Source organism: Mus caroli, chromosome 19 (genome assembly GCF_900094665.2).
Source record: "Mus caroli chromosome 19, CAROLI_EIJ_v1.1, whole genome shotgun sequence".
Taxonomy (NCBI): Eukaryota; Metazoa; Chordata; class Mammalia; order Rodentia; family Muridae; genus Mus; species Mus caroli.
In genome coordinates, this window is record NC_034588.1 from 35094131 (window position 1) to 35110620 (window position 16490).

At 42.9% G+C, this 16490-nt stretch overlaps 1 protein-coding gene across 7 annotated transcripts in view; it reads left to right on the top strand.

Moving 5' to 3' along the window:
* Plce1 (phospholipase C epsilon 1) overlaps positions 1-16490 on the top strand; it is a 314404-nt gene that overhangs the window by 37140 nt on the left and 260774 nt on the right. For all 7 annotated transcript variants that reach the window (XM_029472801.1, XM_029472800.1, XM_029472803.1 and 4 more), the window contains exon 2: positions 1751-3289. In XM_029472801.1, coding sequence (XP_029328661.1) covers positions 2096-3289 — 1194 coding nt within the window. In that variant the 5' untranslated portion in view covers positions 1751-2095. The remainder of the gene's footprint in view (positions 1-1750; positions 3290-16490) is intronic.

The following is a 16490-nucleotide window of genomic DNA, read 5'->3' on the forward strand; positions in this document are numbered from 1 at the left end:
ACTTTGTAGACCAGGCTGGCCTCGAACTCAGAAATCCGCCTGCCTCTGCCTCCCAAGTGCTGGGATTAAAGGCGTGCGCCACCACGCCCGGCGGCCGAGTGTTTCTTATGAGGTTGCAGATGCTGGCTGCCATTGTAATTACTGGAAGCCTTGACTGAGGCCAGAGGAGCCTTTCTCAAGATGATGCACTTGCATGCCATTGGCGGGGGTTGGGGGTGAGTCGGGGAGGGGGGAGGCTCAGCAGCAGCTGAGCCAGAGCCCCATGACCTACTCCCAGAATTCCTCATGTTTCCTCCCTCATCACATGGGAATTTGTTTGATTCTGTTAGGGTTGCATGCAGGTGCTGGCTGTCTACTCTACAGTATAATATGCAGCACTAGGAAAAGGTTCAATGTAGTTAAAGAAAAAGGACGAAGCCATTAAATTAGCTAAGCTATTTAAAATACTACAGCTTCATAAATCAAAGTCTTTTATGTCAACTTATATTCTACTGAACAATTTCTTACTAAAATGAAACCAAAGAGATATTTTCTTTAAGTGTGTACTTTGTGAGGGGGGAGGGGACAGAAATGTTGACTAAAGATGCATTTTGGAATATTTAAATTCACTGTTAATTTCTTTCCTTTTTTTTTTTTTGGTCTCATATCTTCTTTGTTTACCTTTTGGTTTTGTAATTATTAATGATCAGAGTGTACACCTTTAGTCTGCCTTTAAATAACCATGTAATGATTCATATAGAAATAACCTTGTAGGATTACTGTTCCAGGTCCCTCCTCTTGACCTTTGTTCTGCCCAGACAATTCACTTCAATGTTTATAAGAAATCCTACAACACACAGTCACTATTTTTGCTTTAAATGATGAATTATCTTGCTAAGTGATTTAAAAAATGAAAAAAAAACATGCACATATTCAACACGTTTAGCCTTTCTATTCCTTTATAGGTAGACATATCTAGAATTTTTCTTCTGCACAAAGGCCTTCCTTTATTACTTTCTGTAGTTCAACCCTGCTAGAATTATTTTGGCTCTGCATGTCTGAAAAAGGTCTTACTTCATCTTCATTTGTTGAAGACATTTCTTTGCTATAGAATTCTGCTTAATAGTTTTTCTTTTCTTACTCTATTCTTTCCTTGCTTGAATTGTTTCAGATGAGAATATATTGTCTTACTTTTGCAACTCCTGTCTTATGTCCCTGGTGCCTTTGGCCATCCTGAAGTTCTAGCTTTTTCCCTTTTATACACACACACACACACACACACACACACACACACACATACATACACACATACATAACACATACATACACACACACATACACACACCACACACACACACACAAACACACACACACACACACTATTGGGTTCTACTTGGGCCTGAAAACTCTCTAAGCAGTGAGCTCAGGTATTTATTTACACTGTTCTCACTTTATTTTTATTTTGCTTCAGATATCAACATTTTGTTTTTACTGTTTATCGTGTAAAAACTAATATTTTGTCTTTCTGTCCTGCTTGGATTTTATTTGATCCACTAGGATAAATCTGATTTTTGTACTCCGTTTTTGCTGGAAGCAGAAATTCTGTGTTGTCTAGCCAAAATGATACATGCTTAAAATATTCAAGCTAACTTTTGATTGCAAAACTCTCTCCTCAGAATTGACCTATAGTTTTCATTAACTTAAAATTATCAACTCGATGTTGAAAACCGATTTAATGCCATAATGTTTGACATTATCTCTTTTCTTACAGGGCACAGAAAACACTCAAACTGGAATTTTAAATCCCTGCACATTAACAATAAGCCACAAGTCGCAGAATGTGATCCCGAACAAAATCCTTCTAAAAAAATTAGCTTCAGGCAACAGAGAAAAGAAGAAAACGGACCTGTTGTTTTGAAATACTGGTGTTAAACAAACTGTTCTTGTAGGAAATTACAACTGGAAAGTTTTCTTTGGCTCTTAATATACCTGAATGAAAGGAACTGTCAGCTTGCTTCGCACAAAGACTGGAATTATCTGAGATTATCTGTTGTCTGGAAATGACATCCAGGGAAGGCAACACAGAAGAATAGCTGAATGAACGACAGTGGTCAAGATGACGTCCGAAGAAATGGCCGCTTCTGTCCTCATCCCTGTGACTCAAAGGAAAGTGGCTTCTGCCCAGTCGGTGGCAGAAGAGAGGAGTGTAAAGGTCTCAGATGCGGGGATTCCTCGGGCACGTGCTGGCAGGCAGGGTGCACTCATCCCTCCTACCATCTCACAGTGGAACAAACATAAGGAAGAGTCTTCTAGAAGTGATTTGTCCAAGGTCTTCTTAATAGCGAGGGGGGAACTAGCCGGCGATGAGAATCACAACGAAGAGGGCTGGGAGGAAAACGCACCGGACTCTACGGAAAACCACGGGATGAACTGCAACAGCTTCGTGCAAAGCCACCAGCACCAGTTTCCCCAGAGCCAGCTTTGTGAAGCCCGTGACTCTGTCACAGAAGACCCGTGTTTGCAGCCTGGAATTCCTTCTCCACTGGAAAGGAAGGTGCTCCCTGGAATTCAACTGGAGATGGAGGACTCTCCCATGGACGTGAGCCCTGCGGGAAGTCAGCCTGGGATCATGGAGTCCAGCAGACCTCACTCTGACCGCAACACGGAGGTATTTCACTTCCATTATGAAGCTGACAGGACAATGTCGGATGCTTTTCATACCCTGTCAGAAAACCTGATTTTGGATGACTGTGCAAATTGTATTACTCTTCCTGGGGGGCAGCAAAATAAAAATTGCATGGCGTATACTTGCAAACTGGTGGAGTTGACAAGAACCTGTGGAAGTAAGAATGGGCAAGTCCAGTATGAGCACTGTACCTCCATGCGCGATGAATACCTGTGCTTTGAAAGCTCCTGCCCAAAGGCCGATGAGGTCTGCTCAGGTGGTAGCTTTTGCGAGGACAGCTTTGCTCACGGTCCTGCTGCCAAGACTTTTCTGAGCCCTCTGGAGGATTTCTCTGACAATTGTGAAGACGTAGACGATTTTTTTAAAAGCAAAAAGGAGCGGTCCACTTTGTTAGTCCGGAGGTTTTGTAAAAATGACAGGGAAGTTAAGAAGTCTGTGTATACTGGGACCAGAGCCATCATGAGAACTCTGCCTTCTGGCCGTATTGGGCCGGCTGCTTGGAATTACGTTGATCAGAAGAAAGCTGGTCTCCTATGGCCTTGTGGGAATGTAATGGGAACTCTGTCAGCAATGGACATAAGGCAAAGTGGGAGCCAATGTCTGTCTGAAGCCCAGTGGTGCCTGGTAAGAGTTCGGGTCTCCTCCCATCACCTTTTTTGGTCTTATTTTTCCTCCTTTCCTTCACCCTCCTTTAGGAGTTTTGGATAGAGCGGGTCATACGGATATAGGCCTGGAACTTGCTATGTACATGGCCTAGCTTGTCCTTGAACTTGTGATCCTCCTGAATTTTGAGATTACAGGTGTACCTGTTTCCATTAGTTCAGTAAACTTGATTTTTCAATATTTATATTGCTGTAACTAATGGACAAGATAAAGCAAGATCTGTCAAAATATGATTCTTGCAGGAGTCATTTGTAGTTATTGGGATTTAGATATTACAATTCATAGGTCTCAAGTCTCAGTTGACTCTGCAGTAATATAGGCCATGCAATACACAGAGGCCTATATAGGGAATGGAGAAATTGGAGATTTTCTGATGACAGAAAAATGGCTTTGTCTATTAGCTTTGGAGAGGCATTCCCAAGTCTTTTTTGTGTTTTGTGATCCACTGTGGCCTTTTGCTTTACCGTCCTGAAGGAGCTTAAATCCGTCTTTCCTCTCTTCTCCCTTAGACTTATTTATTTGTTTTTTTGGGAGGTGAGTGTGCTGTGTACGTACCTCTTCAATGAAGTCTACGGATGTAACATAACACTTTAAATGCACCAAATGCAATGGCACACATCAGTAAAGGAGAAAATTATGTTGATTTGCATGTATGAGACACAAGATGATTTTGAAACTGTGAGATGGTAATTTAAGTGCATCTGTCTTACCATACTGCTCATTGCTACCTAGGAATGTGATAGCCTCTGGATTTAGGAAATTCCTCTAATCTAGTCAAATTGAGGCAACCATTCACCCTAAGTAGGCATAATATTGTAAAATATCCACCATGACCACGACATGATGTGAAAAATCTGTGTTATTTTTATTGGTGACACAGTTACTTCTGCTTCTATCTAACTTTGTTGTAAACGTTCACAATTAAAGAAATGCTAAATTTCTACCTAAGATGAATGCGAATAGTCTTTTTTTTTTTAATTCCCATCCAAGTTTCCGGGTCCTCTGAATGTTTTACATGTTTGGTTTTCTCTCTTTAACCGTTACACACCCAGGTGACCTTCTCTGGACTGATCTGCACTGCTGGAGACATCACTATATACTTCGCCTTTTCATTGTTTCTTTTTCTTCTTTTCTTTCTTGTGATAGAGTCTCATGTAGCCCAGGCTGGTCCTGAATTTACTACATAGCCTATGCTGGCTTTGAACTCCGGATTCTCTGTTTCTAACAAGTGCTGGGATTACGGGATTGCCACCACCAGCCCTATCACCTATTCTCTTCTATCCTTGCTAAACATTCCTGCTTCCTTCAGCGATTCTCTCTGGGAAGTTGTTTCTAGAACGCTCACATTTCAGTTTTTCACAGTTCTTTATTAACCTAAAGGAAGCTTCCGAAGGAAGTTAGAGTTGGCTGAGAGTTTTAGGCTGATTATCAGGCTGACTATGTTTCCTTCTGGCTCCCCCAACCCCGAGGCTGTGCTGCAGCAGCTTCTAAACACCTGCACTGGTCAGGCCCTGGACTGGTTAATTTACAGTTGAAAGAAACCAAACTGTCTCCTCCCGGCTTTGTCTCTTGAGGCTAGGAGCGGTCCCCACAGCTCTGCTAGAGTGGGGCTCAGGAATGTCTCTTCCCTTTGTGTCTGCTACCCTCCTGGAGGCTGTGAGCATTTTTATTGGCACTTATGGTATAGCTGGGCTGGCTCTTTTTTCTTTCTTTTTTTTTTTTTTTTTTTTTTTGCCACACTGTCTGAAAGTCACGGGTCTTCCCTAAAGTATAGCCTCTTCTTCACATTTGTCCTTTAGAGTCTGGTGGAAATGCTTAGCAAAATTAGCACAGCTGAAATATATTCACTTGCCTTGGGTCTTGTGAATTATGCCTTTCATCTGAGGATGTGGTACCCCAGCGGGATCCCAGTCATACACTCCCATTCTGTTTTTCAATTTTTTTCATGTGTATTCTGCCTGGCTGCTCAGCCAGGTTGTAAGAATCCTGTGCTCTTTTGTCTATATAATGTAAACATAATTCCAAATGCATAGAAAAGAAGGGCTATGACATGGTTGGAAACAGACTCTAGAGATGATCCACATTTAAATCATGGCTTGGAATCCATAAGTGATTGACAGGTCCTAATTACCTTTCAAGGGAACCAGGCATAAAGGTGCCATTGTAGGCCACTCTGCTGTGAGATGCTATCCTCAGCACAGTGCTGAAAGTAGAGAGTGCTTCTGTCCTCCCGACCTTGAGCTTCTTACTTAGTTGTGGACTCATTCTCACCTGGTCCTTCTCTTTGGTGGCCTCTCAGGGAAATTTATAGCAGTATAAATTCTAATGTTCAGATGACTCCATATCTGCAGGCTTTGCGTTCATTGACATCTACGGGATACCAATTGAAAGTATTTGGAAAACCAAATTGCTAGTACTGTAGTGTGGTGATAGAGAGCTTGCCTATTACACATACAGCCCCGAGTTTAAATTCCAGTAACTACAGCCTCCCTCCTACCCACAAATATTTAAACAGGCCTGACACCATAGATCTATAATCTCAATTACTTAGGAGCCTGAGGCAGAACTATTACTGTGAGACCCCATGTCAAAATAAATACAAGAAAAGCCTGAGGATATAGCTTAGTGGTGTGGAGTTTGCCTAGCATGTTAGAGGCCGTAGGTTCAGTTCCAAGTAACAGACACAAGCACACACACCTCTTATTAGCATGTACAGCTGTGTTTTTTGGTCATTATTCCCCACGCAACATAGCACAGCACAGCACAGCACCTATTTACAAAGCATTTACATCATGTTAGTTGCATTTACATCATGTTAGTAACCTAGCGGTGGTTAAACGTGTATGCAGGGGTGAATATGTAGCATGCACATATTAACCGATTTTATATAAACGACTTGAATACCTGAAGTTTTGAGTTTCCGTGGCTGTCCAAAGAACAACGGTATTACCTCGGCCCATACCATATTGCTCAAACAGTCCTTCCTGTGCATTGCTGGCATGTCTTATTCATTTAATTAGTTCTTTGGCATCATAGTTTTTGTTTCTGGGTGTGTTGGTCAGAACAGCCCAGTGAATTTATATTTTCACAGCTGTGTGGAGAGAATGGGTTTGGATGAAGACATTAATGAGGATTCATGCTTGCTGACTAACCAGATTGTTAGCCTACTCCTGCTTGTAAAACATTAAAGCTCCCCTCCCTCATACATACTCCCTCTTGCTCTAAATCTATTGGCTCGACAAAGTAGAGTTAGGCAAGTGGCTAAAGTCTGCAGGTTAACCATTTGACTAAGCGTGTTTATCCTTTTTGTTGTTGTTATTTTTAAATAGTATTTTAAGATTTATTTATTTTATGTATGCATCATCTATTTGCATGTACACCTGCAGGCCAGAAGAGAGCATTTGATCCCATTGTAGATGGTTGTGAGTCACCACATGGTTGCTGGGAATTGAACTCAAGACCTTTGCTGAGCCATCTCTTCAGCCTCTTGGTTTTGGTTTTAGAATTCTCTCCCTGGCTAAACCTTGTGGTGTTCAAAAGCCTCAAGTTATCTTTCAGGTGGATTCAAGCACAGAAAGCGCCAGTTTTTGTTTTGACAAACTTGCCCATGTTAGCCTAGCTCTACTCCGTAGTGGTGGAAAGAGATCTGGGCAGCCAAGACAGAAACATCACCAGCTCTCATGTTAGAACCTCCAGGATTTCCCTTCTTTGATCCATAGAGGGGTCACTCTACATGAATACATACGGCAAACCAGAGAAGATTCATACTGAATTGAATAGGGAATCATTGAAGAAGATTTTATAAAGGAAAACCACCCAAGTTTTAAAATCTGATTAGAAAAACTTTCCTGCCCCATCTCTTCCTAAAATGTTGGTTCTTTACTGCCAAGCACAGAATGCTAAACTTAAGAGGCAACGAGCAATTGAGCAGTAAAACATTTGTTGAGATAATAGTGTTGGAGGAAGAGAGGGAGGGAAGAAGAGAGGGAGAGAGGGAGGGAAGGAGAGAGGGAGGAAGTGAAGGAGGAAGGGTGTGTCTGTATACTGGGAATTGAACTTATGGCCCCTGCTTGCTAGGCAAGCAGTCCACCACTGAGGTATTTTCAAATGGAGCTAAACCAAACCTTAGGAAAAAGCTAACTCCTCTGATGTGTGACTCACTGCTGGTAAACTCATGTTCTAAGCTAAAGATGTAACTCTTATAAAGGACTCGGTCATTTGAACCTCACTGTCCAGCCTTTGAAGTAGCAAAAAGGCCTTATTTTCTGCTTTGAGCATTTGGTTACCCTGGAGATCAGTGACAATTTGATCAATGACATGATTACAATTTCTTCGGGTGCTTAGACCAAGCTGGAAGCTCCCTGGTGGCTTCTTCCTCTACTGAAGCTTCAACAGCATCTATGACATGGGGTTAGGACGAGGTTACCCTTTCCTGCTGATTGTTGCATGTGTGAGAAAGAGCCGGTTCCACTAGCCCCATACATTTATAGTCAGTACATCAGTGCTGGGTTGTCTGAGGCCGGCCAGCCTGGGGAGGATGGACCTGCGCACCTTGATTAGCTGACCGAATGATGCATCCATTTATTTCCTTATCTCTGTAGTTACTCTCTTTGGCTAGGTTTTGATCACCTTGATTAGCTGACCGAATGATGCATCTATTTATTTCCTTATCTCTGTAGTTACTCTCTTTGGCTAGGTTCTGATAAAAGGTGGAGTAAAAACCTTCCACTTGGACTCTGGTATGAGAGAGTCTGGTATGTATTTCTGCTACTCTTATGATGCTGGGACAGGATCAGCCTTAGGACTTCCCCTCCTTTGCTACAGTTGTCCTACGTAAATGGAGATCTCAGCTTCAGAGAGCCATCTCTTGGAATGGCCATTGGTATGTAGCCTGGAAATGATCTGAGCCAGTGGGCAAGGAAGGACAGGCCATCAGGTGATGGCCTGGTCTCATCCTTGCCCTGCACTTTGCTGTCTGGGACCTTGGGATACCATGGATTGATTGCCATAGTCATGAGCAGAGGGAGTTTCCCTCTCGGGGAACATACAGACAGCAGACAGTGGGGCTCAGAGACATCTTAGGGTGGTGGGGAGGCTTCCGTCCTGGTGACCAAATGATTCAGCATTCAGGGACTTGAAGCATCATTGCAGGGCTGGGTGTGACTATCTTCTGCCCTCCATGACACACTGGTGGCTCGTTCCTCCCTGAAAAACTGTTCTCAGAGTCAGAGAGCTGACTCATGCTCCAGCTCTCCAAGGCTTCAAGAAACCCACATGATGCTCTCTTTGGTGGTCTGGATACATGAAGACCTCAAGAAGGCAAAGTCCTAACCCTTATCCTAGGTCCCTGCCTAAACTCTAACCCCTTACCTTGTGAAAAATCTAGCCACTCAAACCCTCAGAAAGCTCAGCAGAAACCCTCCTCAGCCTTCAGCAACACCAAGAGCTGCAGGTCTCTCAGGGGTAGGAAGTGCCCCTTCTCTTCTGAAGCACAAAACCTTATCTCCTTGGTTGGCGCAAGGGTGCTCGATACCTTCTCTTTTTATACAGTTTTGTTGAGATACAGTTTACCCACTTATATTCAAAGATGATTGTACCTTCACCAGTCAGTCTGGAACACTCTCATGCCTAAGAGAAACCCTAAGCCCTTTAGTATCACCACCACCTGCCTTGGCCTCTTCCTTAATCCTATACATCCACCATTCTTCCTGTCTCTATAGAATACGCTATTGTGGATTTTCATACACCTGGACTTGCAGAGTATATGATATTTTGGGGGTGGCTTAATTCAGTTGCCTCAGTATTTTTTGACCAATCGACACTCTAGCACATATTAATACTTCATGATTTTTTTTTGTTACTGTGCCATTGTACTGTATTGTATTTATCTATTTATCCACTCATTAGTTGCTGAACATCGAGCTTTTTCTGCTCTGAGTCTATGACTCTGTGTAATGCTTTTGTGTACTTGTTTCTTCTCTGAAGGGTAAAGGATTGAACTCATGGCTTTTTCCATGCCAGAAAGGTGCTCTAGCACTGAGCTGTAATCTCAGCCCTATGAGCATTCAAACACAGGCTTTTGTGAGAACGTACATTCCCGGTTCTTGTCAATGTATACCTAGGAGTGGTGGCAGGTTCGTATACCTATACGTTTGACCTTTTCAGGGGTCAGCAGACAGTTCCTCCAAGTATCTGCCTCATGCCCACAGTGAGGCATGATGCAATGATGTCTCCATGACCCCAGCAGGCCTTGAGATTGTCTCTGTCTTTGCTTGAAGCCATCCTACTTGGATATGAAGTGATAGTATCCTTATAGTTTTTATTTGTACTTTTGTGATAGTGAATCCTTCCCAGCATTTCCTCATGTGCTTGTTAGCCTTTTGCATTTTTTATGGAGAAATTTCTAGTCAAATCCTGGAACTGAACCCAGGACCCCACACATACCAGACAAGTACTCAACTACTAAACAACCCTGGCCTCTTTTGTCCATTTGAAAATTGAGTTGTCTTTCATTTTGAGTCCCTTTATATATTCTAGACATAAGTCCATGATCAGTGTCTTAGTCAGGGTTTCTATTCCTGCACAAACATCATGACCAAGAAGCAAGTTGGGGAGGAAAGGGTTTATTCAGCTTACACTTCCACATTGCTGTTCATCACCAAAGGAAGTCAGGACTGAAACTCAAGCAGTCAGGAAGCAGGAGCTGATGCAGAGGCCATGGAGAGATGTTACTTACTGGTTTGCTTTCCCTGGCTTGCTCAGCTGTCTTTCTTATAGAACCCAAGACCACCAGCCAAGGGATGGCACCACCCACAAGGAACCTCTTCCCCACCTCCCATCACTAATTGAGAAAATGTCTTACAGCTGGATCTCATGGAGGCATTTCCTCAAGGGAGGCTCCTTTCTCTGTGATAACTCCAGCTTGTATCAAGTTGACATATAAAACCAGCTATATGATAATATATACGTATATATATTCTCAAATATATATTATCACTATATATATATACATATATATATGTATATATATATATATATATATATATATATATATATATATATAGTGAGAACATGGCAAAGATGGTTCATAACTTTAATACCCATGGAACTTGATAAATATTTCCTTTAGACACCAGTTTATTTCTCCTCCTTCTTAATCTTCCTCATGTCGCTCCACAAGCAGCAGTTTTTATTGTTTTTCTCCAGAATCTTACCTGTCCCCTAAACGACCCTCAAGGGCAGTTTGCACCGCTTTGCAGTCTCCTCTCCCCATTCACCCTCCCAAATTTTTATTACACAGATTACTTTTCTCGTTAAACAAATTGTGTTTCCCAGAGGGATGTTTGGGAAGTCATGGTTTGAGTGTGCAAGTGTGCACGCCATCAGAAGGACATAACAGCTTGGGTGGAGGTCATTGCTTCATGATAAAAATACTCTGTCATGCACAGGTGCCACATAACCTAGAACTGTGGTGAATCATGTAAGGTGTCCAGGGTGCAAAACTTAAGGAGGCCTCACATGTGGCAACCTTATACTCTCCAGTGACTGCCTCCTTAAAACTTGAATGCTGGGCAGCTCAAGTGTCTTTTGTTTGTTTGTTTGTTTGTTTGTTTTTTGGTCCCAGCCCTGGCAACAAGGGTTTAAGACAGCCTGTGGTTATCATCATTGTTTGAGAATGGTCTCCACAGGGTCCCATAAACCTTGGCAAGGATAGCCTTAAAACACAAGCCAGAGTGGCTCTTACAGTTTTTAAAGGTTGAAAAAAAAACACTAAAGAATACTATTTTACAGCATGTGAAAATTATATAAAACTCAAGTGTCTGTGCTGGCAAAGATTTTAATAAAGGTTTTTGGAGCGCAGCCACCCTCCTTCCTTTCCACACTGTCGACAGCTGCTTCCACGCCGGAACAGGGGAGCCTGCGTGCTGTCAAGGCAAAACCAGCCTTTGTTCTTTGGCCTTTTACAGTAGAATTTTGACTTTTCAGGTGAAGAGACTGGTCTACACCTGGCCACTCCCTATCTACCCTTTCTTTGGGTCTGAGCTTTCGGTCCCACCTTCTCAGAGGTCTTCTGTGCTAGCCTGACTCCCACCCTGCACCCTGATCTAGAATTCCTCTGACAGTCGGAATTCCTCGGACAGTCAATTCCTCTGACAGTCAATTCCTCTACATAATTCTTGAGTGTCTCCCTGGATTACAAATAGAGGAATACAACTTATACCTGCTCCCATTCTCTCACTCTGCTTCAGTTCTCTGTCTCTCTGTCTTTCTATCTCCCTGTCTCAGTCTCTCTTTCTCCTCATCTTCTCTCTCTCTCTGTTTCTCTCTGTTTCTCTCTGTCTCCCTGTCTCTGTCTCTCTGTCTCTGTCTCTCTGTCTGTCTCTCTCTGTCTCACTCTCTCTCCTTTACAGGCCCACTGCAGGCTTGTTAGCCAGCCTTTTCTTGACAAAGCTACGAAAGGAGCTTATTTTGTGCTCTGCCTATAACAGAATTGGGATTTTTCCACTGAAATTCAAAAGGGATCTTTTTCAGGCCTGTAAACCCAGACAGCATGCTCTCACCTCTTCAGACTTGGCCAGAGAGACAAAGAAGGGTCAGATATGAGTCTCTTTGTCTCTGGCACCTTTTCTCAATTGGCTGTAAAAACTCTGGGAGGCTTTCCAGAGGTGGAGACAGGGAAAAGAATCCTCCTTCTAGAGTTTTGTTCTGCTCTTCAGACAAACAGACAGACATACAGGACCTCCCCCCCACCCCACGTTTTTAACCAGGCAGTCTATGTATGGACCAGGAGGAATCCTGTTTCTGATTTCAGGGCAAAGGACATTGAAGTGTGCTTTACGTTGGAAAGATTGTTCTTGGGGTTTGGAAGGTGTTTGGCCGATTTCCTCAGTTTGTCTGGTACTCTTGACAATAGTCCTGAGACTGGCCTCTTCTGAAAACCAAAGGCCATTAACTGCCATTAGCTGATGAGTGGCCCTAAAGAAATCACTTTAGTTCAGGACTTTGTTCACGTTGAGTATAACACACAAAGGCAGCCGTGGCTTCTTTGTCAGAAACTCTGAATACAATTTGCATGTGTAGTTTAGCCTATTATAAATTACACATGCCCTCCTGATTCTTGAAGCTCATCAGCCTATGACATCTGATTTAAGTTCCTACCCTCAATTTGGGGCTGAGAGAATATTCTACTTCTCCCTGAAGCAGCATCTCGAGCTTTGACTGGAGTTGAACCTTATCTCTCCCTGAGAGCTAGTGAAGTTCCCATGTTCATCATGGGCTAAGTCTCCAAGGGCACACATGCAGTGAGAAGCAAACACTCATTCCAGATGTGGTGGAACAAGCCTGTAATCTCGTAGCTTTTAGGAGAATTGAGAGTCTGAAGCCAGCCCAGGCTACATAGTGAGATGAGACCCTGTCTCAAACACAAAGACAAGCATTTGCTGGATAATGGTGCTTGCTCTGTGCTGGGGGTGAGGTGGGGTCGGGGAGGCTTTTTCATTTGTCATAATGGCTGTCTATAAGGCAGACATAATCACTATTCATACTAAATACTTAGTATTTAAGAAGTGACTCTATCCTGGTCTGGCTGCCTCTGAAGTTTATGTCCTGAGCCTTTTCTCACAAGTTCTAGAAAGTTCTGATGCAACTCACCTCTCTAACTTGGCAGGGGTTCTGCTCTCTTGTTAAATGTGCAAATGCTGAGCTACTCAAGAACCAGGACCTTTCTTTAAATGTGAGCTGGGTGTGACCTTTGGACGAAATGGGAGAATGGGGAACAATACCAGTTCTTATTGTGAGAGGCGTGTTGGTTATTGAAATGGCTGGGATTTCTTTTTATGATTCAGCCAGTGAGGGGGAAAATAACCAAGCCCACAGTCTGATTTTTTTCTGAATTGCTGTCATTTAGAAGTCCATTTACCACATTTTATAAGTAAGTAAGTAAGTAAGCAGGAACAATGTCCAAAGCAAACTCCACACACATCTGAGTCACATTCTATAGCTTCTTCATGGTCTTGCTGGAATACCCACGAGCGCTGGCAATGCAATTTAGAACTTTGTCATTTGAAAGTTTTCCAGGATCCCCTAGAGTTCTGACCAACTGGCCTGGGCACAGGAACATGACTTGGTCGCTTCTCTTTGCAAAGTCATGCCTTTACGACGAGCTTGTTACTGCTTTCATTTACAAGGTCCTGAGGCAGGAAAAAGGTTGGTCCTGCATGTGTTCTCCGGCATCTGGCAAGCACTAGCAAAGTCTCTCTGCAAGGATAACTTTGTTCCTTTCATTTCATGCAGAGTGTGGCACAATGGAAGACAGGAACATAGAACTACCCCAGAGGCATGGAATCGAAGCAGCCACAGGATATGTGTCTTTCATAATGCTGTAAGCCCAGAGTCAACCCTGCCTCCCAAGCCCGATTCTGGGGTTCTCTTTTCATGGTACTGGCATGAATGAATAACTTCAACTTCTGTTTGAGATTAGAGAACCCTTATCATCTATGCTTATTTGGGTCTCGACCCTATACTTCAATAAGGAATCACTTTGCAAGCAGGCCATGCTGAGTAGCTTAGCTTCAGAGAGATTTAGCATCAAATTATAAATGGTGACACTTTAATAGTGAGCTCAATGTGCCTCGAGAGCCAGCATGTAGGAGTCTGGCAGCTGGAAAGCCCCGTGGCTTCAGATTTTCCAGATTGTGAACCCTTCCATCAAGTAGGAACTCTTTCGCTTTGAAATTTTCTCCTCTAGAGCAAGGGGAAAGTTCATCTGAGTTCCAAAGGGTTTCATAGAAAATGCATTATTCTGCTCTTTAGTGAGGCTTAGGTTTTCGGCTCAGGGTGGATCCTTTAGTTCCTTTTTTAATGGCCACAAACCCAACAAGGGCACCATAATGGGAGTGTAGCTGTTTTGTGTGGTGTGTGTGTGTATATGTGTGTGTGTGTGTATGTGTGTGTGTGTGAAGCAAATGTCATTATTAAGGAGACTATATTTTCCATTTTTTTTTAAAAAGGGGATGGGGAGCTTTTTATTTCAGAGGAAAGGAAAAAGAATATTTGAAATTAAGAATGACCTAGGAAATCCAGAATAAGTAATTTCAGAAGCTTATAATCGTGGCACGATGGGTAAAAAGATTTAAGTAAAACCCTGTCTGTTTAATGCACTAGACACATCAGTAGGTGTAGCCTAGCCTGGTGGATCATCCCTGTATTTCCAGTTCTTGGAAGGCTGAGGCAAGAAGATTTCTAATTCTGAGCTAAACCTGGATGACAGAGTGAGATACTGTTTTAAAAAAAGAAGTTAGATACCCTACGCTGAAAAGAGGCGTTGTCACATAGCTGTCCTGTGTGAAGACGTGTCTGCAACAATCTCCGTGAATGGGTTGCTTGCTTGCTTGTTTTTAATCAGTTTTGTGTCCTTGTGGCTTTTCCAACCCCATTTGGCAGCTACAGTATTTAGGAAATGTGAAAATAATGAAATGGATAAAGTCTGTCCGTGAAGGTATGCTCCGCTGTTCTTCAGGGTCACCTTGAAAAGCTCCCTTTGGTTTCTGTTTCAGCTGTTAGTAAGCAAAACATCTTCATGCTCTGAGGTTGGGGTGAGTGTGTAAACAGGCTGTTCCAGCATTTGGGGTGGTGCTGGCTGCGTCAGATCATCACTACAGTGTCTTCAAAGGGTGGGTTGGTTGTGTTGGGGTGTCTTACCAACTGACTGGAGGTACAAGGGGGAACTTTGGAAGTGTTCTGAGCCAAGGTCAAGTGGGAAGCTCTGTACACAGCATGAACTTCAATACAAGCTTGGCCATGGCTTCCCAGTCTTGCCTGTTAATTTTCTTGGATGGACAGTCCAAAGGCAGCTCCAATCCAATAATACAGCTTTGACTTGGACTGGGAACATCTTGGAATTTAGTCCCATTTCCCTGACCTCCTTTGGCTTTGTACTTCTGCACAGGGCACAACACACCTCACCATACATGGTCATGCTGGGTAGCACCGCATGGATCAGAGGTAGAAAAGCCACCAAAGCCAAAGGCTACAGCTGCATTTCTTCTGGTTTCAACTTTTACGTGCTCAGCACAGAGGATTCCATTGAGAGTTAAGAGCCCCAAATAGAAAGATATTCAACTGGCCTTAGCACCTGCTTTCCTAGGTGACTATAAACATGTGTTCAATAACAATGATCTGTGGAATTTGTTCTAGCTGAAGACTATCTTCCATAAACTTAATCAGCCCCTCATTTATTTTCACTTTTTATTAGCATATATTCAATATCCAAAGTGACGTGTCTCGTTATTTTTCTATAACACAAGTATTGTTGTTTAGCTGTATTCAACCCTCCATTGCCCTTCTTTCTCCTCTTTCCCCCTTCTATATCACTAAGTCTCCCATTTACTTTCCTATCCCCTACTCTCCCTAAATTTTATTATTTTAATTTTTCATTAATTTATTTTTTAAATTAATTTCTAAGTTGCTTATGAAATCTCCCCCTGAAATTTATCATGAGAGAAAACATGTGGTATGCATCTATGTCAGACTAGCCTGATTCATTTAACATGATGTTTACAGTTGTTTGCACTGACCTGTAAATGGCACAATTCTGTTTTTTCTTTGAGCTGTTCGTTTTACGGGTGGATAAGGCCCAGGTCAGGTAAAGTTGCATCACCAGTATTGGGAAAACCTAGAATTAAAATTTGAGTCTCAACTCTAGAGTAGGATAAAATTAGAAATTTTTTTTATGTCATCTGCCACGTAGGAGATGCTCTGTTTGTGTGGGCAGATTCTGAACATCATGACTTTAGGACTCCTGGGATACATAGACTCCTATGCACTGCACCAGCCAAGGAAGAGTTCACTGTGGGTTACTGTGATGGTGGTGGTGGTGGTGGCTGTGGCAGTGTGTGTATGTGTGTGTGTGTGCATGTGTGTGTGTGTGTGTCCTTCTTCCATTTCTTCTATTCCTTCCCAGAACGTCAGTAACCTCGGTTGGTACATGGTTTGTCAAGTTTGTCTGCCCTTTTCTGGTTCCTTCTGGCTTTCACAGTATATCCTGCCTTCATCAATTTTTTCCTCAGAGGATGGGGTAGGAGGTTGAGGGGGAACGGGTGAGGGCAGGAGGAGTGGGAGGGGGGAATGGGTGAGGGCAGGAGGAGTGGGAGGGGGGAATGGG